At 43.4% G+C, this 23,085-nt stretch overlaps 1 protein-coding gene across 4 annotated transcripts in view; it reads right to left on the bottom strand.

The window, feature by feature from the left end:
• LOC144987836 (uncharacterized) overlaps positions 1–22,217 on the bottom strand; it is a 147,783-nt gene extending 125,566 nt beyond the window's left edge. The window contains exons 1-5 of one of the 4 annotated variants that reach the window (XR_013651508.1): positions 21,512–22,217; positions 18,609–19,698; positions 18,450–18,528; positions 17,818–17,977; positions 13,173–17,473 (exon numbers count right to left, since the gene is read on the bottom strand). Coding sequence is in view for 2 of the 4 variants with exons in the window: in XM_078937382.1 (XP_078793508.1) it covers positions 16,978–17,473; positions 17,818–17,977; positions 19,291–19,698; positions 21,512–21,656 (1,209 nt within the window). In the remaining 2 variants the exon portion in view is untranslated. Of the gene's footprint in view, positions 1–13,172; positions 17,474–17,817; positions 17,978–18,449; positions 18,529–18,608; positions 19,699–21,511 lie in introns of those variants that run through there. The other 3 variants (XR_013651507.1, XM_078937382.1, XM_078937384.1) reach the window with 3 other exon arrangements.
• Positions 22,218–23,085: the final 868 nt, after the last annotated feature.

Here is a 23,085-nt window from a genome sequence, read left to right as displayed (position 1 = left end):
GGCTTTTTGAAAATGAAATCTTTTGTTTGGCAAATTTTGTATCAAAAGCATGGACAATAAGAATGGACTCTATGTATTCTGTTAGACTCTGAGTAGGGGGGTTATTGGTTATGGGATTCTTTTTGTGATGGGGATGTATCTTTATGTATTGTGTATTTTGTTTTGTTTTTTAGTGTCATATAAGCCCGTGTGGGCTGGGCACATTAGTGCATGACACTTAAATCAATCAATCAATCAATCAATCAATCAATCAATCAATCAATCAATCAATCAATCAATCAATCCTTGTTCCAATTTAGCTCATAACTCAGTCAGTTCCGACAAAAACACCAGCTAAAGCTCGTCTTTAGCGGTGTAGCTTTCCACAGAATCCGGTATCAGACCGTGGAACACGTGAACAAAACCATGAAGCTCAGAGACGCGAGTCTTTCTGCCGTTTTCTCGCAGTTTTCACACTACATCTCCCATGATGCATTGGCTTAATGAGTCGTCCTTCTTACACGTCTTGAAAACGCAACGAACATACAGTTTGTATGTAACTTAACTTTTATTACATCTTTTAGAAAAACATCTGCAACTTCCTGCTTTTCCTGCCACAATTATCACAAAAATGCACGTCAGATTGCCGGGGGGGGGGGGGGGGGGGGGGCTGTAGATCAAAACAGACTGAGTTTCTGCTTTTTTTTTTTTTTTGGGGATGCTGGTGTGCCGCTGGATTTTTGTCAAGGTTAAAGTGTGCCGTGGCTCAGAAAAGGTTGAAAAACACTGCCTTATAGAACGTTTTTGAGACGCACACACCTCCTTATACACACAACATGGAAGGAGATTTGATCAACCAATTAGCAGATATGTGACATGAAAACAGTTCATCTGCAGTTTGATGAAGAACTTTGTTTAATTACCTGAGATTTTACTCATATTCTTCTGCTATTTATCAGTTTTTCACATACAAAGTCCAGGGGGGTATTCCAGAAAGCAGGTTATGCTAGCTCTCACGGTAAGTTTGAGGCTAAGGAAGTTGATAACCTCAGCTTTCGGTTCCAGAAATGGAGGTATGTTTCAGGGTAGGTCAAGTTGCCATGGCAACTCATGCTCTGAACATAACCTGGTCTGGAGCAGGTTTAGTTGAAGGTTAGTTTGTTTTCAGAGAGGTGAAGCAGCATGCCGTGTCCATTTGAAGATAATTTAGTGGATGAAGAAGCTCAGTTAATACTTTTTCCACCATGAGAGGGTGATAAGACCACATATGGATGTTGGAAAGAGAAACTTTTTTCCTTTATCTAACATAGTTATTTGCTTCAGTTAAGATAAATCATTCGTTTGTTAGGTCAGTTTAGAAAAATTTTGCTTTTGAAGAATTTAAACACATACAACTTGAAGAATATATAACCCATTGACACCGGTGCAGAATCATTTTCAGCAGATCATGCATGCCATACAAAGGCCCCACTGACGTTTAGAAGAGCAGAGAAAAAGGAGTGCAGGTTGTGGAGGTGGGTGCCAGGCACTCATGGTGTGGGGGGAAGGCTCTTTGTAGGTTGTGTTCTGGATTCTCTCTGTGCAGATGCTTACGTGACAGCTAATGGCCCTGGGAGCTGTGTAATGAGAGACCACTGACCATCGGATTCTTCACCCTCCTGTCTGCATTTGCATATTCATACATCATTGTATAAATGCCCGGGCAGGGAGAGAAAACAGCGCTCTTTCTTTGTGTTCCTGCTGTGAGCCCTGTTTTAGTAAAAGGCATTCAGGGAAATCGATTAAGCCCGGATATCTGTATTAGAAATATTGTTAGGGTAATAAATCTTTGACTTGAATTGGATACCCCCGTCTGTGCGCGCTCATTTCAACAGGAGCTCTACGCTTTAGTTTAATTTGAATTAATTCAAATAAGTAAGTGTAACTTTGGTGCTGCTGTTTGATCGACACTGCAAGGGATTGTGGGATACCATTTCCTTTGCCTGTCTGGATGGATTTGGGTTTAAGTGTGGCTTTTTGACCAAATGTGCTTAGTTGTTTAGCTGTTTTACTGTGTTTTGCCATGTTTGCGTTTTTGAGTTATTTTGTCCTACTATACTTAAGTCTCTGCACCATGAGTGAGAGTGAATGAGAGGATGATGAGTTTATTTAATTGCTCTACTGCAAGGTGGTGTTATGTTAATGTCAGAGAAATGGTAAAGACATTCTTAATGGCTCGCTGATTTCTTGAGTCCCCATGGAAACATGTGGAGAAAAGAAGATAGCGCTACACTTCAGTAAGACGGAGGCTGACATTTTAATGACGGCGGATGAAGATTATAATAAGATCATCAAAAAAGTAATGCGGCTGCATCATCAGCAAAAAGAGTTTCTGCTTGGAGAAAAAGAACAGACAAAGTAAACGCACAAGTTTCTGATCTTATTTCCATTTTCCTTTTGTGACGCATATATATATATATATATAATCTAATTTTTCCAACTTAAATGAATTACTTCTATTGGTAACAAGTAATTGAGTTAAATTTATTCAACCTAATTTCTTATGTCTATAAAACTTAATTAGTGTTTATACAACTGAAATACACATATTTACCTAACTAAATATCATATTACTCCAAATAAATGACTATTCTTTCCATCTGAATTCATTATAATTCTTGATCTCTCTTATGTCTGAGCAGGCAGATAATATCCTTCTTTTTATTACTATAAGAAGAATCAGTGTACACATGAGGAATCCATTCTTAACCAATTTTCCACCATCTTAAGTACAGTACTGCACACTAGGGGTGCTCTATAGACTCATCATCCTCTCCCTCCCTCTCACTCATGGTGCAGAGACTTAAGCATAGTTGGACAAAATAACTCGGCAAAACACAGTAAAACAGCTAAACAACTAAACACATGGGAACTAGCATAACCTGCTTCCTGGAATACCCCCCTGGTGTTTGATTACAGGAAGCAGGTTCACTAAAACAAACACACAGGTATTGACACAGTTTACTGTTTGTTTACTTTTCTATCTGCTTCTGTGCGTTTTGCAGATCAGCTGTTGCTCCTGCAGGATGTGTCTGTCCTCCTCACCTGTCAGAGAACAAACCTGCCTGGTGGTTTGTTAGTGAGTGGGAGGAGCTTAATCCAAGACTGCTTCTGACCTGCTTTTGCCTTTATATGTTCAACATTTATTCATTCGTTTTTTCATTTAGTCCCTTTTGGGGTCACGGGGCTGCTGGAGCCTACCTTGCCCACTTGTGGGTGAAGGCAGGGGGACACCCTGGACAGGTCGCAAGTCTGTCGCAGGGTAGAACTCGAACTAGAACTAGAACTCGAACTCACACTCGAACTCACACTCACACTCGAACTCACACTCGAACTCACACTCACAGTCAAACTCACACTCGAACTCACACTCGAACTCACACTCGAACTCACACTCGAACTCACACTTGAACTCACACTCGAACTCACACTCACACTCGAACTCACACTCACACTCGAACTCACACTCGAACTCACACTAGAACTCACACTCGAACTCACACTCGAACTCACACTCGAACTCGAACTCACACTCACATTCACAGTCAAACTCAGACTCACACTCGAACGCACACTCAAACTCACACTCGAACTCACACACACACTCGAACTCACACTCGAACTCACACCCGAACTCACACTCGAACTCACACTCGAACTCACACTCGAACTCACATTTGAACTCACACTCGAACTCACACTTGAACTCACACTCGAACTCACACTCACACTCGAACTCACACTCGAACTCACACTCGAACTCACACTAGAACTCACACTCGAACTCACACTTGAACTCACACTCGAACTCACACTCGAACTCGAACTCACACTCACATTCACAGTCAAACTCAGACTCACACTCGAACGCACACTCGAACTCACACTCGAACTCACACACACACTCGAACTCACATTCGAACTCACACTCGAACTCACACTCGAACTCCCACTCACAGTCAAACTCACACACACACTCACACTCGAACTCACACACACACTCACACTCGAACTCACACACACACTCACATTCACAGTGAAACTCAAACTCACACTCGAACTCACACAACTCACACACACACTCGAACTCACACTCGAACTCACACACGAACTCACACTCGAACTCACACTCGAACTCACACTCGAACTCACACACACACTCGATCTCACAGCCGAACTTACACACACCCTCGAACTCACACCCGAACTCACACACACACTCACACACCAACTCACACTCACACTCGAACTCACACTCGAACTCACACTCGAACTCACACTCACAGTCACACACACACTCACACTCGAACTCGAACCCACACGCACACTCGAACCCACACTCACACACACACTCGAACTCACACTCGAACTCACACTCGAACTCACACTCGAACTCACACTCGAACTCCCACTCACAGTCAAACTCACACACACACTCACACTCGAACTCACACACACACTCACACTCGAACTCACACACACACTCACATTCACAGTCAAACTCAAACTCAAACTCGAACTCACACTCACACTCGATCTCACACCCGAACTTACACACACCCTCGAACTCACACCCGAACTCACACACACACTCACACACCAACTCACACTCACACTCGAACTCACACTCGAACACACACTCGAACTCACACTCGAACTCACACTCACACTCACACTCACACTCACACTCGAACTCGAACCCACACGCACACTCGAACCCACACTCACACACACACTCGAACTCACTCTCGAACTCACACTCACACTCACAGTCAAACTCACACTCGAACTCACACTCGAACTCACACTCGAACTCACACTCAAACTCACACTCGAACTCACACTCGAACTCACACTCGAACTCACACTCGAACTCACACTCAAACTCACACTCAAACTCACACACACATTCACACTCGAACTCACACACACACACACACACACACACACACATTCACACATTGATTTGTGCTGTCTCACACTGGCACCAACCTATAACCAGCAGGATCAATGTGGGGTTCAGTTTTGTCCAGTGACACTTTGACACATGGACGGGCAAAGTGGTAGTTGAACTTGCAATCTTCTTATGAGATGTTAACCACTCTACCTCTGCAGCACAGCTGATGACCTTAGTTTCTGTAATTCAGAAAATTTGAAAAATTTAATAAATCTTTATATTTTAGTTAATTTTTAAAATTTAAAACTCTTAAGACCAAACCATAATGTTCTAATTTACTCTAAAGCAGTCTGAGCTTTCCTTACATGAATACAGAACCACAGACTGTTGGCCTCCATAACACATTGATGCAGTCACTCAATTAAAAGGAGACACAAGTTAGTATTTGACACATAACAATGAACAGTTTTCTAGATTCTGACTTTAGCTGAAAACAAACGTTATTAATGGGATTGATATCATGTGATTTTTTTCAACAGTCTTTCTATTTTATATTTTTTATGCAGCAATTATCAAAACCAAAGAAAAAAAAATCAATACATTTAAATCTATGTGTAAAGATGCTGTCATGGTGCCTCTGGCAGACTCCTCCCCCTCCAGCACTGTTTTACTCTTCTCCTGATTGCCACCAGCTGCTGTCACTCTCCTCATCATCACTTCTGCTCTTAAGGAGCTCCAGCGCCTCAAGCCGACGCCAGATCGTTAACCCTTACGGTGACTCGCCTGGTCTTGCTATGCTCTATCTTGTTTTGCTCACGTACCCAACCTAATTCCTATTCTCCTGCCTCAGGAAACCACGTTACGAGTGACACCAGTGTGGGTCATCAGTTAAGCCGTTCCAGTGAACCGGAAGACTCCTCGCCGTACGCTGACCGCGTTAACACCTCCAGCCACGCCACAACACAAGCCATCTTCACATTCGGACCTCGCCGGGACCAAACCTCAGCCTCACACGGAGAATCAATAAACGATTACTCATCTGCCACTTACCTGTCTTACTCTGGGTTTCAGCATCTGGGTTCGCTTAGCCTGAAGAATCATGACAGAACGATCTGGCCAGACTCCGGACCCAGCTGACCCAGAAGGACTCCGTGTCGCCGTGAATCTGCAAGGCATCGCTCTGGGTCGTCAAGCCGACGCGTTGTCCCAAATTGCATCCGCCCAACAAGAGCTGTTTCGACGTCTAGACGGTTTGACACAAACTTTAACGGATCTAACTGGTCAAATGTCTACACCTTCACCCACAGCTACGCTCCCGGCTGCCAGCAACGCTTCCACTTCCGCTTCCGCTATGACCCCGGAAAACTTCCGCCTACAACCTGAGCCGTTCCTGGGTAATGTCGAAGCATGCGGCGGTTTCCTCCTACAGTGCCACCTACTGTTCCAGCAAGCCCCGAGGTACTATCAGTCAGATCATAGTAAAATTACATTAATATTAAACTCCCTACGCAATAAAGCTCTACAATGGGCTCAAGCATTTCTGGCTGTAAATCCTATCACCCACCTATCTTTCGACCATTTCATCATGGAGTTCCGACTGGTATTCGATCAACCTAAAAAACAAGAGGAGGCCACCCGCAGGCTTTTAGCCCTTAAGCAGCGAAATCGATCGGTTAGTGACCATGTTATCGATTTCAGGATCCTGGCTGTAGAAGCAGGATGGTCAGATCCAGCGTTACGGGGAGTATTCTACCAATCGTTGAATGAATCCATCAAAGATCACCTATGTACGCAGCCCGAAACTCACTCTTTCGAGGAGCTCGTCACCGCGGCTCTCCGTTCTGACACCCGTTTACGAGAAAGACAACATTAAAGGCCCACTCAACCTCGTAAAAGCCCAGGTATGACTCACCACTCTCCGCTAACCCCCCCATCTGCCACACTTCATAGTGCTTCTGAAGAGCCCATGCAAATCGGCCATTCTAAGCTGTCTGCAGAAGAACGACAAAGACGGCGAGATGAGGGGGCCTGTTTCTACTGCGGACAGCAGGGACACCAAGTAAACCAGTGCACTGCTCGTTTAAACTCCAGAACCCCCCGCTAGAAGACAGGCCGCGGGGGGGTGTATCCATTACTACACATAAAGACTTTCTTATTGTTCCTGTCAAGCTCTGCCATTCGTCTAAGATCACCGACCTTCATGCTTTAATTGATTCTGGGGCTGAACACAGCCTAATCGACCATAGTTTGGTTTCACGTCTCTCGTTACCCACTGAAAGACTCGAAACCCCTATTAAAGCTGCCGGCTTAGGAGGACAACATCTCTCCTTAATTACTCACCACACTAAGCCTGTACTGCTTATCACCTCTGGAAATCATAGGGAGTTTACCCAGTTTTTCGTCACCCACACCCCTCAGAATCCCGTCGTGCTAGGTTACTCGTGGCTTCAACGTCATAATCCACAGTGTGATTGGGTTCATCACCGCATCTCTAATTGGAGTGAGTTTTGTCTAGCTAACTGTCTTCGGTCTGCTGTTCCTTCTATTTCAGCCCCCTCTCCTCCTAGTCCAGAGGAGATTGATCTCTCTAACGTACCTGACTGTTATCATGACTTAAGAGCCGTGTTCAGTAAATCCAAAGCCAGTTCTCTACCACCCCACAGACCATACGATTGCGCCATAAATATGCTAGATGGAGCCACTCTTCCCAAGGGGAGATTATTTAATCTTTCTGGTCCTGAGAAAGCAGCTATGGAGAAGTACATCCATGAGGCACTTTCCTCGGGACACATCCGTCCATCGTCATCTCCCGTTGGTGCAGGGTTCTTCTTCGTAGAGAAGAAGGACAAGACCCTCAGGCCTTGTATTGACTACCGCGAGCTGAACCAAATCACTATTAAGGACAAATATTCTCTCCCTCTTATTAGCTCAGTCTTTGATTCCATACAGGAAGCTCGTATATTTTCCAAACTTGACCTCCGTAATGCCTACCACCTCGTTCGGGTCAAGGAGGGAGATGAATGGAAAACTGCCTTTAACACACCCTTAGGGCATTACGAGTATTTGGTCATGCCCTTCGGCCTGACCAATGCTCCTGCAGTTTTTCAGCGATTGGTGAACGACGTTCTCAGATATTTCATAAATAGATTTGTCTTTGTATATCTCGATGATATTCTAATTTACTCCAAAGATCCCACTCAACACATGAATCAGGTTCGGCTCGTGCTCCAGAGGTTGTCTGAAAATTACCTATTTGTGAAGGCAGAGAAATGTCAGTTTCACTCCTCCGTCATCCCATTCCTGGGTTACATTTTTGAGGCAGGCAGTATCCGGCCTGATCCTGACAAAATTGAAGCTGTCTCCCAGTGGGATCCCCCTACATCTCGTAAAAAGTTGCAGCAGTTTCTCGGGTTTGCTAACTTCTACCGACGATTCATCAGGAACTACAGTGCTATCGCCGCGCCCCTCACACAACTCACATCCACCAGCAGACCTTTCCAGTGGAACCAAGCAGCCCAAAAGGCTTTCGACACTCTTAAAGGACTCTTCGTTTCAGCCCCCATCCTTATCCAACCCGATCCTACCAGACAATTCATCGTCGAGGTAGACGCTTCTGACTCTGGGGTAGGAGCTGTTCTATCCCAACGAGAAGAGAAGTCCGGCAAATTAAAACCTTGTGCCTTCTTCTCTAAGAAACTCTCCCCCGCGGAGCGGAACTATGATGTTGGGAATCGGGAACTTCTCGCAATTAAACTGGCTTTAGAGGAGTGGCGTCATTGGCTGGAGGGAGCGGTCCAACCATTCATCGTATGGACGGACCACAAAAACCTCTCGTACTTACGCTCGGCAAAAAGACTAAACTCCCGCCAAGCCCGCTGGTGCCTGTTTTTTGATCGCTTCAATTTCTCTATCACCTACAGACCAGGCAGTCGTAATGTCAAGCCGGATGCCCTCTCCCGGAAATATTGCTCCTCGGATGAACTGGACAGCACCCCCGCCAACATCATCCCGCAATCCTACATCATTGGAAGTCTCACTTGGGACATTGAAACCAAAGTTCTTCAGGCCCAAGGTGAGGAACCGGACCACCCCAATCCTCCTAATGGTACGCTCTATGTTCCTCAATCCCTCAGATCGGACACAATTACCTGGGCTCACTCGTCCCGCATCGCCTGCCATGGGGGTGTCGCCAGAACCCTCAACCTCCTCCGCAGACGGTTTTTCTGGCCTTCTATGGGTAAGGATGTCAGGGAGTACGTTGCCGCCTGTCCCACGTGTGCACGCTCCAAATCCTCTAATAATCCACCATCTGGACTACTGCACCCATTGCCTACTCCCAGTCGACCATGGTCACACATAGCTGTGGATTTTGTTACCGGTCTTCCCCCCTCCCAAGGCAACTCAGTAATCTTCACTGTCATTGACCGTTTCTCCAAGTTTGTTCACTTTATTCCACTTCCTCAGTTGCCCACAGCCACAGAGACAGCTGAAATTCTGGTCCAGCAAGTTTTCCGACACCATGGCATCCCCACTGATATCGTCTCAGATCGGGGTCCCCAGTTCGTTTCACAAGTATGGAAAGCGTTCTGCTCGGCGCTGGGCGCCTCTGTTAGCCTCACCTCCGGATACCATCCCCAATCAAATGGGCAGGCTGAGAGAGCTAATCAGGAGCTGGAAACCTCCCTTCGCTGTCTGGCCGCTCAGAATTCCATGGACTGGTCGAAATATCCGGTATGGGCCGAATACGCACATAACTCTCACCCGTCCTCTGCCACAGGATTGTCCCCGTTTGAGGCCGCCCTCGGGTACCCACCACCACTGTTTCCCTCGCAGGAGCTGGACTTGGCAGTGCCCTCGGTTCAGGACCATCTTCGGCGGTGCCAAGACATCTGGCACCAAACCAGGGCTGCTCTCCTCCGCACCAAGGAGAGCAACTGCCGTTCTGCTAACCGCCACAGGGTGGTGGGGCCCACATACCTGCCTGGTCAACGGGTTTGGTTGTCCTCACGTAACATACCCATTCACGCCACGTCACGTAAGCTTGCTCCCCGTTACATCGGTCCTTACACTATTGAGAAGGTCATCAATCCCTCCTGTGTCCGCCTCCGGCTGCCCGCTGCTCTCAAGATCCACCCGTCCTTCCATATTTCCCAGGTCAAACCTGTTCAGGACAGCGCGCTTTGCCCCCCTTCCGCATCCCCTCCACCCGCCCGGCTCATTGACAATGCTCCTGCCTACACCGTCAGCCGCATCCTGGACGTCCGTCGCCGGGGTCGTGGCCACCAATTCCTGGTGGATTGGGAGGGTTACGGTCCGGAGAAACGTTCCTGGATCTCTCGCTCCCTTATCCTGGACCCTTCCCTCATCAGGGATTTCTATCGTGCCCACCCGGATCGGCGCCCTGGCCCGCCTGGAGGCGGTCGTTGAGGGGGGGGTACTGTCATGGTTCCTCTGGCAGACTCCTCCCCCTCCAGCACTGTTTTACTCTTCTCCTGATTGCCACCAGCTGCTGTCACTCTCCTCATCATCACTTCTGCTCTTAAGGAGCTCCAGTGCCTCAAGCCGACGCCAGATCGTTAACCCTTACGGTGACTCGCCTGGTCTTGCTATGCTCTATCTTGTTTTGCTCACGTACCCAACCTAATTCCTATTCTCCTGCCTCAGGAAACCACGTTACGAGTGACACCAGTGTGGGTCATCAGTTAAGCCGTTCCAGTGAACCGGAAGACTCCTCGCCGTACGCTGACCGCGTTAAAACCTCCAGCCACGCCACAACACAAGCCATCTTCACATTCGGACCTCGCCGGGACCAAACCTCAGCCTCACACGGAGAATCAATAAACGATTACTCATCTGCCACTTACCTGTCTTACTCTGGGTTTCAGCATCTGGGTTCGCTTAGCCTGAAGAATCATGACAGATGCTAGACAATGAGTTTTACTGTTTTCACAAAAATGTTAAACATTTTCACAAAATGAATTCTTTCAGATGTACTAGTTAATAAAATGTTTTGTTCTGTATTATTAGAGTTAAATCTTGAATGGATTCAATGTGTAGTTTATGCTGAGATGATGAGTATGTGTATGTGTGTGTTACCATGACAACACTAGAAAGATTTGTAAACGTCTTTTATTCTAACACTTATGTGATCAGTGAACATTTGATTATTATTTTAAACAAAAAATAGTAACTGCCTTTTAAATTTTGTTAGACCAAGTTTAGTGAGGAAAAGATTTTTCTTAAAAATGTATTCAGGAAGAGGCGGATAAAGAACCAGACTGGTGTTTGTGTCTGGTGTTCTTGTGATTCATGTTTTCTAATAGACATTAGAACTGTTCCTCTGTCCTTTTTAGTTTTCAGTGTTCTGTACCAATCTAATCTGTGAAAAATAAATTGGACGTGAACTGCTTCTCTGCTGGTTCCAAAGCTGGATTCTGTTCCAAAAAGCAGGGTATGTGATGTAACCAAGTAAGTCTAAGGGTAAATTAGTTTTTGTTCTACACTTTTGGTTCTAGATCTGCATGACACTTTAAATACAAAGGTCTGCATTCACTATGAAACACGTATTTTTTCAAAGATGTGAGCATAACATAATTTTTTAGGGTAAGAAATCGTTTATATTTTGAAACTAAGCATTTTTTCAACCCAGTCTCATCCCAAAATGTGCAGTATTCTTTTTTGTCCTCATGGAAAAACATAGTACTTCTTCAAAAACGGGCCCTTAAATTGTTATGTTATGGATATGTTTTATTTTCATATTCATTTTCTTTGAGCTTTCTCAGGATCACGTGATTTTTGAGTTTTTGCTTGTCGTGAACAAACAATATGGCAGATATTCGCTAGTTTTTCGGTGGAAAATTCCACAAAAGATGATATTTTAAGGATTAATCTTTATATTGACAACATTTCTAGCAGTAAATATCCCCTTTACTTTACATACAGTTTGTAGTTTGTTTGTTTGTTTGGTTTAACTTTTTTTTCCAAAAAGCTCTGATGTCGTAGAATAACAATGTTTATTTTCATTCATATCTGCAGATATATCTATTTACTTTACGTTCAACTTTTCCTCAAAACAGGGGTGGGCAAGGGTTGAATCGGTCCTGCCTCCATGTTTCTTCTGGCCCACTGAACAATATCAGAGACCCATGTTTTGTTTTGTTTTTTAACCTGGCCACACGATGCAGACCCGCATAGAATATGACAATTTCTTCCACCCTTCTGCAGTCTGTGCTCCAACCTGAAACCCTCTAAAATCCAAGGTCTGATAGAACAGAAGACAGTCCGCCCTTTCTACTCCGCTGTTGATCTTTCCCGGTTTAGCTCATTCTTTTATAGCGATTATCCTGCTTTTTGTCCTGATTGCCTTGTCAATCAATCTCCTTCGTGTCTCCTGTACAGAAACACAAAGCTCTTCAGATCAGAAATCTGTGATCACGATCAGATCTTTTGTTTTCTTTCTAAGATCCTAGACCTAATTTCTATGAAGGTGTGAGATTTCAAACAAGAGAGAAAAGGATGAAAATGTTCATGTTTGTGTGAGAAAAGTGTATTTAGGCAGTGAGGAGTTTTACTGCCATAAACGTCTGCAATCAGACTCTGTGGATTTCACAGATCACGGTTATTTTTAGAACATAACTCCTGCAATAAACGAGGGAACTCTGTACTGGTGAAAAAGTAACACAGATATGTGTGTAGCTGCAGCAGTAGACACAGAAATTAGATTTTTTTTCATTATTACTGGATGAGCAACTGACGTGCAGGCACAGCTGACACAGCTGCAGAGTTTTAGCGCTAACTGAGACGTGTGAGGAGCTGCTGCCTTCAAAGTCTCAGTGGGAAATGACGGGAGAGGATCCACTAGTTCTTTTTTTCTTTTTAATGTATCAGTAGGTTTTCCTGACTTTTGTCTTCAAAAATCACACTTATTTGGTCTTTTAGTTATTTCATAGTGTTATTTATTTTATAAAAAAGGATCATGAATTAATAAAACTTTACTATAGGACTTCACAATAAAAGAAAGATAAAAGTTTAAAGAAAAAGAGTTATTGTGGCCCTCACAAGAATAAGTTTGGGGCCCCGCTCTAGCATACATGTGGTGTTGGAAGATTTGTGATTTTTCATTCTTCCAATCATTTAACCACCATGTGAGGAAACTGGATTTTCTAGAAAGGACTGTATTAATAAAAATATTAGGTTGGTTCGTTCCCCTTCAGTTTCCAGCACACAGAAATGAATGAATAAGACTCAGAGACAATACTTAGCTTTTGTGGAGGTTTTACTTCGCACAAACACGAAGGGGACAGACAGATGAACATGGTACATTCAAAGTCCGAACCAACGAGCTCAGGGATGGGCTTTGGTATAAAAAGCCTGCATTGGCATTTTCAGAAGATCGTCCGATGGACCTCTTGTGAAAATCACGCCCACAGGTTACTGCTGGAGAGAAGCTCCAAGGCTAAAGTGAAGATAACTCTGAGGCCTGCTCAGCAGATCACACATGCACAGAAAAAGGGATGAGAATAAACTGTTAGAACAATAGTTTGGCTGTGCTTTCTTCAAATGTAATATAATTTTGAGATGACAATACATGCTCAGTGAATTAAGTTTAAACCATTAGTGTAATAAAAGTTAAAGGCAGTTTCTAACTATTCTTCACACACCACATGAACACAGCATTTCTCCTAGTTTTACACAAGGTACATCAAGCCGGCAGTGCACTTGGCTCTAAAATGAGAACAAAAGTTTGAACCTAAAAACTCTAAAATGCTCTGTTTTGAGATATAATTTTCAACCAGATTACAGGTTATTACTTTCTCACTTCATGCATCCACTCCTGGTCCGGCCCCTCTACCTAATTTTAGAACCTTATGCAGCCTGCGAGTCAAAATAATTGCCCACCCTTGCCTCAAATGATCTGAAAGCATTTGATCTTTTTCATTCATATCTGCGGGCTGACGTGACGCGAGTTTCTCTTTTTTCCTGTGAAAATCCCTGTAAAATCATAAGTTGCGATTACTTTTTACATTTCTAGTGACCCGTGTATGATTTTTTGTTCCGTGTTGTAACGATCACTAGTGTAACAGGCTTTGACATTTGACAAACCGGAACAATGTTGAGTTCAAGAACGGACCGAAGAGTTCTTTAAATTGATTTTGCGATTTATTTAATATTCTTTTGCATTTTAATTTTATTCATAGTATGAGTCTAAATGGCGTATCCAACAAGTGTGATATAAAAATATAAATATCACCATAAATGAGACAAAAGTTTAATGGAGTTTATCAAAATATTAATAGCATCATTTTTATTTCATTTTTTCCCTTTTACTGGCAATGTTTTGACATCTCATGTGGCCAAGGTACCACCAGTATACAGTGGAGCCACAAAAAAATAAAAAATCTAGCCTTAGACAATAAAAGCTCATAATTTTTTTCATTTCATTCACAATTTTAAATTTCTATAGTTGCTATTAAACTCTACCACTGGTTTTTAACCAGTGTGTAGTGTGCCATGGGAAATTACCCTCATTTTTATTTATTTATTTATTTATTTTTTATTGAAAAAGACAATTGAGGTTAACAGTTTGTGACAGTTGTATACAATGCAAGGTATAGAAACATAGAAAAAGTACTGGACATGTTCAAAAAACAGATGCAGGATAAAATAAAGTAAAAATTTACTAATAATACAGAGAGAGTGGCGCAGTGGTTAGCACTCTTGCCTCACAGCAAGAAGGCCCCTGGTTCAAGTCCCAGCTGGGGGACATAAAAAACACAACATCAATGGGGGACTTTTCTGTGTGGAGTTGCATGTTCTTCCCAGTGTATGCTCGTGACCCCAAAAGGGAATAAACGGTAATGATGATGAATGAATGAAGGGGGGTTTACATAGACATTTTAATTATTTTTAACTCAGGGGGTTATCAAGAAGCTGCAAGTTACCTATGATACTTTGAAGTTCCATAGCAAGTTTGTTTTCCATGAATTTTACAGATGAAAAAAAAGAGCAGAGTTCTTTATGAAAAAAATGGTTTGATTTTAAGGAAACGACATTTATGCATATAGAATTTACCCAAAATAATTACAACATTCAGAATAAGTTCTGTGTTTTTGTTTTCTAAAAGAAACCCAAAAATGATGATCTTAATAGAAAAGTCTGCTAAAAGTGAAAACTTGGGGAAAAGCCTGTAATGTAAACTATTCCAAAAGACATTAAAATAAAATGTTTCAAAGAAAAGATGCTCAGTTGTTTTAATCTCCACATGACAAAAAGAACAACAATTTTCGGGAATTCCAAACCGTTTTCTTAATAATTCCTTGGAAGGGTAAACCTGAGAAGGTTTTAAAGAAAACCTTCTGTCGAAAATAATCTGTCGCTTTGAGATTACTTTCCTTGGCTTTAGGAGGAATGGGGAGTTTTAAATATTTAGCTCGTATTTGTTTCTTTTCTAAAATATTAAAATATTGGGTTATATAATTTGGATTTGAGATGTAGGCAAAGGACGTTTCATTAAAATATTCTCTTATTTGATGGTTTGGGAGTTTGGCATTTGCTATGTTATGTCCAATAAGAAGCTTGGAGACAGTAGGATGTCTGTAGATGTCATCATGAAACAGATCAGAAACTGAGTTTACAGTGTAGGAAAATAATCTGTCGCTTTGAGATTACTTTCCTTGCATGTTCAAAAAAGTCGAGAAGAAGCAAACCACGGGATTCCACCGGATTAAGTTTAACAAATTTATTCCCTAACAATATTTCCATAAAACAGAGTAAAACAAAACAGCATAAAACAGAATAAAACAGATCGATCTGGGTTCCCAAATCCAAAACCGCCGTGTATTTACGGTGATTTCGTTTACATTTTTATTCACTTCAATGAATGTTGTAAAAACATATGTGAAGCGTTGTTAAAAACTAGTATTTGTCTATTTCTATTTCAGTTTTCTAAGCACTGGGGACTCGTACCGCACTATTACGTCCAGCTTTCGACTTGGTGTGTCAACTGTGGCTTCAATAGTGAGTGAAACTTGTGATGCATTATGGGACTGCCTCAGAGATGAACATTTGCCAGTGCCTACTGAAGAGATGTGGAGGAGTACAGCCAGGAGATTCCATGAAAGATGGAATTTCCCTAACTGCTTGGGAGCCATGGATGGGAAACACATATTCATCCAGGCCCCTGCAAACTCTGGTTCTCTCTACTTTAATTATAAAGGTACATTCTCCGTTGTATTGCTGGCCTTAGTTGATGCAGATTACTTCAACTCACCAGAAGGAGAAGTTGCTTGGCAGTATGAACATGTGAACCATGCTCTGGGGAACAGATAATATCAACCTATAAATTTGAGCCATTTTAACTACATTTTCCATTGTGAAAACCGCTAGTGTATGTGTATATATACAATCTGAACTTGAATACACTATCAAATCTATTGCATCTGATTCTACATTAATTAATATGGCAGCACTCATCACAGCAAATTTAACATTTTTGATATAACAAGTTCTATCAAAGTTAAAGCATAGTTTTTTTGTAAAATGTATTTGGTCCCTTCAACATATACTTATTTACAACTAAATGTAAGGTGCATTTTGAAAGTGTGTATTTTTAATAAACATTTTTACTAACTTTTTCTTTAAGATGTTCTCATTCCCTGCACAATGCTGTGCCCATAATGGTTGTGTTCCTGTAGATGTTGCCTATAAATGCAGTGACTCCATAATTGGGCACATAGCTATTTCAATAAGAGGTCAAGAATATTTATGTCCAAAAATATGCCAAATCCCAAAATGCTACATTACTTTCAAGTCACTGATGCACAATTTCTTTTGGAAAAATGAAACTATTTATTTTTAATGAACTATAAGTTGCAATAACAATCACAAACATAAAGTAATCAAAGGAGCCAGAAAAGGTTGTGCAAATAAGTCACAATGACTGTAGTGCAAGTGAACAATAATGTAAATAAAAATGTATGAAATAGCTATTTTCAAATAAATTTCTGGAATGTAAAAAAAAAAAAAAAAAAAAACAGAATTAAAATGTATAAAGTAAACATCTATTAGGGTAGCCAAGAAGTAGTAGAGCAGCCATAGTTTGGTGGGGTCTGCGGGGGGACCTGATGGTAGGACACCGGCGACTGCTGTGAAAAAAAAGCAGAAGAGGCCTGGCCAAACTCAGCATCATGCAACAGCTGATGGATTCTGAGTTTGACTGAAGACTGTACAGCTGGCGACAATCTCCTTAGTGCTGGTATCAAGCCAAGAGCAAACAAGTAATTTTCATCATTTTGTTGCTCTCTTCGTTGCTCTCTGCGCTCCTCTTTCTCTCTTCTCCGTTCCTCTTTCTCATTTTCCCTTGCTTCCTTTGTTAAAATGTACCGGTCCAACAAGTCTGGTGTCTCTGGTCGTTTTCTTTTGTTTGACGTAGACCTTGTCACATTTGGGCTGGAGAAGGTTGATCCTGAAGACGTGCTTGCAGATGCTTCTCTGTCGCTGACATCTTTTTGAACGACCACTTGATCAACCCCTTCATCCATATTTTCATGAGAAATATCGCTGTGAACAATGTAAAGACAAATTCAGTTTACATCAGAAACATAACTCACAATGTGGGCCATGCCACCGATTCATAGCCATTTTGACAAAATACTCCAGAGCTTAATGTTTAAATACTAATTTTGTTTAGATTCATACTAATTTAAATGTACCATATGTCAGGCAGCAAAATTTCAGCAGAGGTTACCTATACACAGTACATAAACTAATATATTGAACTAGAGGTGTGATCGCATTGTGAACAGGGAACATGCAATGATATCATGTTAATCAATATTTAATGTCAATGCATTATGGCAGCACTCACACAGCTATGTATTGTAATGTTCTAATGATAATATTACCTTCGAAATTCTGTTGATGTTGCGAGGAACTCCATGACCTTCATGAATTTCCACGGCTTCTTCGTGTTTTTAGCAGCCTGTCCACTTCGGCAATCTTCTTCATGCTTTTTTCGTGTGTATGTATCTCGGAGGCTTTTCCATTTGTGTTTTACCTCCTCCACTACAGCACACAAACAATGGCGATTGTGAAACGTTTGTAGGAACGTACATTTAAATGAAACTCACCATCAAGGCCCATTTGCTGTGCAATACCACTCCATAACAGTTCTCTTTTATCAAGATCTTTGTAATCGCTGTCGCGTTTGTCATTAAGTTCTCTGTGTTATGACACCAACGAGACCAGCAACTCTACATACATCTTGCCTTGCACTGGCAGTGTATTTGCACTGGCAGTTTAGATGTAACTTGGCGTGTATCTTCTTCGCCATTACATATGTGTGCTCAGCAAAACAGTTTTGTGTTTGAGCACCCCAAGTTGTGTTTTACTGTAACTTCAGAAGCTCCAGACACGTGTGCAAAAGCACCATTCTCATTGGTCCTTTGCCTCAAACCGAAAAAACGAACCCGAGGCATTTTTCAAAAAAAAGGACGCTTTGATGCGTGGCGTTTTCCGCTTCGGTGTGCACACTCACCTTGGTGCCCTTTGTTTATTCACAAGGCGTTAAACTTCGGCGAATATCGCGCGCGAATTCCTCTCGGTGTGTACGGGCCCTAAAACAGATTTAACATCTTTCATTAGACCCATGTAGTCAGGAGGGATAGTTCTTTTTGAGATTGTTTGTATTTCTTACCAAGATTTGCCTTCTGTGGATTTTTTCTAACATCAGAGTCAAGGCCTGTACACACCGGGACGAATATTCGCCAGGCGTTATTCACCAGCGTTTTTCGCCACGTTTTTTGTGTTCACACCCAGGCGATTTTCGCTGATGATGAGCCGAGCGAACATGCAATTTCATTCCCTGACATTAGATAGCGCTTAATGTAAAACAGAAATACTCCTGTACACAAGGTGGCGCTGTGCAACTTCATGCTTCTTAAAGTCGCTTTTCCCTCAGAAGAAGAGAGAAAGTATTTTCGCGCTTGTCAGAATCATACAAAGAAAACATGAATATTTCAAGCACCAGTAGCTCCAACTGGTGCTTGGTTCGGGGATATTTTAGAATGTCCGTCATTATTTCTTTGCGGCAGTGTAGAAGATAGACGCCAAGTAGCGTCTATCTTCTTCGCTGGTATATGTGCTCAGTAAGGCAGTTTGATGTTTGAGCGCCCCCAAGTTGTGTTTTACTGTAACTTCAGAAGCTCCAGACACGTGTGCAAAATCGCCATTCTCATTGGTCGTATAGTTTCTGACGCGGCGGGTCAAAACAAAAAACGAACCCGAGGCGTTTTTAAAAAAATGCCGCTTTTACACGTGGAGATTTCACGTTGGTGTGCACAAAATTTGTCCCGGTGTGTACGAGCCTTCACACTGACCTTCTGACATGTGAGAGCTGTCCACACTTTGGACATGACTTCTGTCCCTCCTCTTCCTCTGATCTCTGTTCTGTGGGTCTGTCTCTTCATCTGTAGTTGATGTTGATTCTTCATGTTGGTTTCCTTCTTCATCCTGGCTATCAGTTACATTAAAGCTCTGATTGTTTAGATCTGCTTCACTGTTCTCATCTTCCTCATAAGTAGGAATCTCCATTACGGTGTCAGTCTCCTGCTTCAGATCAAGCTGACTGTTGTAGAACCCTTCTTTCTTCTCTTTAATCAGTGATGGTTCTGGTTCCTCCAGTTCCTCTTTATAAAGCGGAGGGTCCGGTTTCTCATGTTCAACTCTGAAGTTCCTCTGCTGGTTGGAGAGATCCTCATCCTCGTTCACCCAATGTTGGGGGAGGACTGCAGAAACGCAGGACACAGGACATTTATTATGTTTTAGAACTTTGCGCATTGTTAATAAATACTATTAACTGCTTATCTGAAAACACCAAATGTCTGTGAAGACTCACATTCATCGATTTTGTTTCCATCAGAAGTAGGATTAAAAATGCCAATAGCTGGTGAAAGACCTAGTTTAAATGTGCACCTGGGGGAGGATTCAGACCTGAAACTGGATAGCATGGTCTACTTAGACTACATGTTTTTTTTTTTAACTTGTCCTGTCCAACAGCTGGGCAGACAGATGAGAGCTGAGGGCCTCTTGTGTTGGACATATTTTACTTTAACAAGAGGGGTTATTAATCTTCAGACAAACCAAAGGTATGTCTGAAAAACCCCTTTTGTAATTGAGGCCAAACTTTATTAATTTCAATCATGTTTGTAAATCTTTGGTGTTGGACCGGACGGAAAAAGAAAAAGGGGAAGAAGAGAGAGGGACGTTAGAGAGAGGGGGGGTAGAAGGGTGATAATAGGAGGGGAAGGGGGATAAGACCATGAAGCAGCATAAAGCAACAAGTTTACTGGTTGTTAATCATTATGGTAAGGTTCTGGGTCCCGCCCAGGAGGGGAGAACCCCGGGGAAAAAAGAGGGCCCACAAGGGGTGTTGTAAATATGGCCCGACCAGGCTTGGCCACAGTTGGAAATTTGGCGGGGCCCAGCGCTCAGGAGCAAGGACCAGAACCCACCCCCCGGGGACACGAACACCCCCGGCTCAGATGTAATGTGAACCCCCCCACCGCGCGGAGAGAACACCGCCGGGCCCAGGGAGCCGGCACCCCGGGGACACGGCCGCCGTTGCAAAGGGGCCCGTACCCCCCACCAGGGAAGAGGCAGGGGACAGATGGTCCCAGGTCCCACCTTCCTTGCAAAATGTGTGTGCGATGTGTGTGCGCGTATGTGTGTTTAAGAGGGTGTGTGTGTGCATGTGTGTGTGTTTATGTTGGGATGTATATATTGAGGGGGGAGGGCTGTGTGTACTAAGGGGGGTGCAGTTAAAATTGGTGGGTAGGGCACTAAGGGGACATCTCCTGATTACTCACAGTGACGTCCCCTCACCCTCCCCACCAAGGGGCCCTAAATGTCTAAAGTGCGGTTAAAATTGGTGGGTAGGGTGCTAGGAGGACATCCGCTGCTTGCTGGCAGTGATGTCCAATGACTACATGGTTTTGGGTTGCTATGAGTTCCTGGTCCTCAGCTGGGGGTTGGGGAGCCAGTGACTGGTCATCTCTTTCAGCTGTTAATGACCTATGTGAAACCGGTTTGTTCACCTCGCTCAAACCATCCTTTCTCTCTGGCTAAAACTCAAACCTTGCTATCTTGGAAGGAGTAGTTTGTGGCCCTCAGGTGGAGGTGTATTGCAGACTCAGGTCCACCTGAGTTTGTTCTGTGATGTTAGTAATGCAGCTAGAGAAACAACCTCTGCACAAACGTCTTTACCAACATGGCAAAACCAACTCAAGTGGACCTGAATTGGCTCGAGCAGGGGAACCACCCAGCCAGGTACAGAGCCTTCCTGCATCCAGGAGCAAGGGGGAACCCCGGCGTTAGGGCCCCGAGCACAGGACAGGCGCTGCGCCGTACTGGGTGGAAGCCATTGGGGCCACTGGGAGCCGGACACCAAGACCCAGGCCAAGGACAGAGCCAAGACCCAGAAGACCCAGGAGCCACTCACCACCAGGCCTGCTTGGGTTGAACCTCGTCACCGCATGCCAGCCCCAATGCCCGACCCAAGCAGCTTCAGAGAGCTACACTCCTTTGATGAAGGTCACATACCTATGTGGTGGAGCTGCAGCTGTGGTTTCCAGCTGCTATCCAGCAGTCTGCGCTGACGACAGAGCTCCTCCTCGTTCTGGATGATGGTTCCTTCACCAGCAGAAAGTTGTTCTCTGACAGAACCTTCCTGAGGTTCTGAAGACATGGTTCCTGCTCCGACCTTCAGCTCCAACTCCCACAAACACCGCTGTCCTCTTCACTGCAGCTCCGATCGATCATCTGCTAGTCTCACAATCCCAGAAAAAAGTTCCAAACAGAAACTTTTCTCCTGTTTGGAGATTTTCCTGAAAGTTCCTGTGATCCTGCAGGAGTCAGTTCTGCTCAGCCTGCACACCAAACAGAAAAGACTCTGGAAGCTTCCACATGTGAAACTTCAAGACAAAGAATCCAAACAACAACATCTGATTGGTTGACTTTTGGAGGGAAAGCTGCAACAGTCTTCTGTGATTGGTTCAGCCGTCCCTGCCCCCACTAGTCCACTGCACTGGGGGCAACATTCCAGGGGGGGTTGGTAATCTCCTCCTTCTATTGTTTCTGCCCCACTGGCTCTTTCAAAATAAAGGCTTGTTGTAGCAGAAACCTGAATGGAACATCAGAATGGACTCAAACTGCTGCTGGTTTCAAAGCCTCGTTCTCAACTTCCAGCTGAACTCTTCATGAGTTTGAGCGTCTGTGACAAACTCTACAGTTGAACAACAGCAGTGAAAATCTCTGTGGATGTCCACTGGGAGAGAATCAACATGAGATTTCCAAGAGTTTCTGCAGGAACTCATCACAAAGTCAGGAGCTGCAAGGCCTGATGGGAGATCTGGGATCCTATTTTGGCTCTGCTTTTCTCCAAAGATGAAGAACATCAAGAAATAACCAATAAATGCTGATCTGGAACATTCTGTCTGGGAGTCTGACTGACACTTTGACACTTTCTACATTCTGCTTTGATCCGGGTCTGAACCTGCTTTACTGCCACCACAACACATCCAATCCCAGCCCAGAACCTGAAGCTGGTTCTGAACATGAAGCCGGTCTTCAGGGACAGCAGGACTGATGAGTCAGTAATCTTCTCAGATGGACTTCAGACCCCTTAGAGCTGAAACTCTCACTTTTCTCTAGGAATCAGCTTCTTGTTGACGACACACTGCTGCAGTCAGGGGAACACACAAGAAACACACACACAAAGACACACAAAGGGGGAGGAGCTTAGCTCAGGCATTGAAGTCATGGTTGAACTCTTCTGGGACTGATTTTAGACACAGAAAGCGCTCGTGTTGTAATCAATAACATGATTGGTCAGCTTTAGCATCAATGGAAACATCACATGGTCTTTCATTAAAGTCCATTTAGATCATAGTTACAGAAAGAAGAACTGATCAGAAGAAGTCTGATCTTCAGAAGTCATGAATCAATGGATATTCAGAAACATTCAGAATATTTCACTAGTCTGATTGGAATCACTCTATTCAATAGAAACCAGCAAGAAAATGTAGATTTTCTCTCATGACCTCATTATTCATGTGAATTTATCAGCTGTAACCCATAATTCAGACAAATGGAGCCAGTAATTCCAGAATAATCCT

This window comes from Oryzias latipes, chromosome 2 (assembly GCF_053564925.1).
Source record: "Oryzias latipes strain Hd-rR chromosome 2, Olatipes_Hd-rR_3.1".
NCBI classification, from domain to species: domain Eukaryota; kingdom Metazoa; phylum Chordata; class Actinopteri; order Beloniformes; family Adrianichthyidae; genus Oryzias; species Oryzias latipes.
The sequence above is the reverse complement of the archived record's forward strand: the minus strand, read 5'-3'. Positions and strand labels throughout refer to the sequence as shown.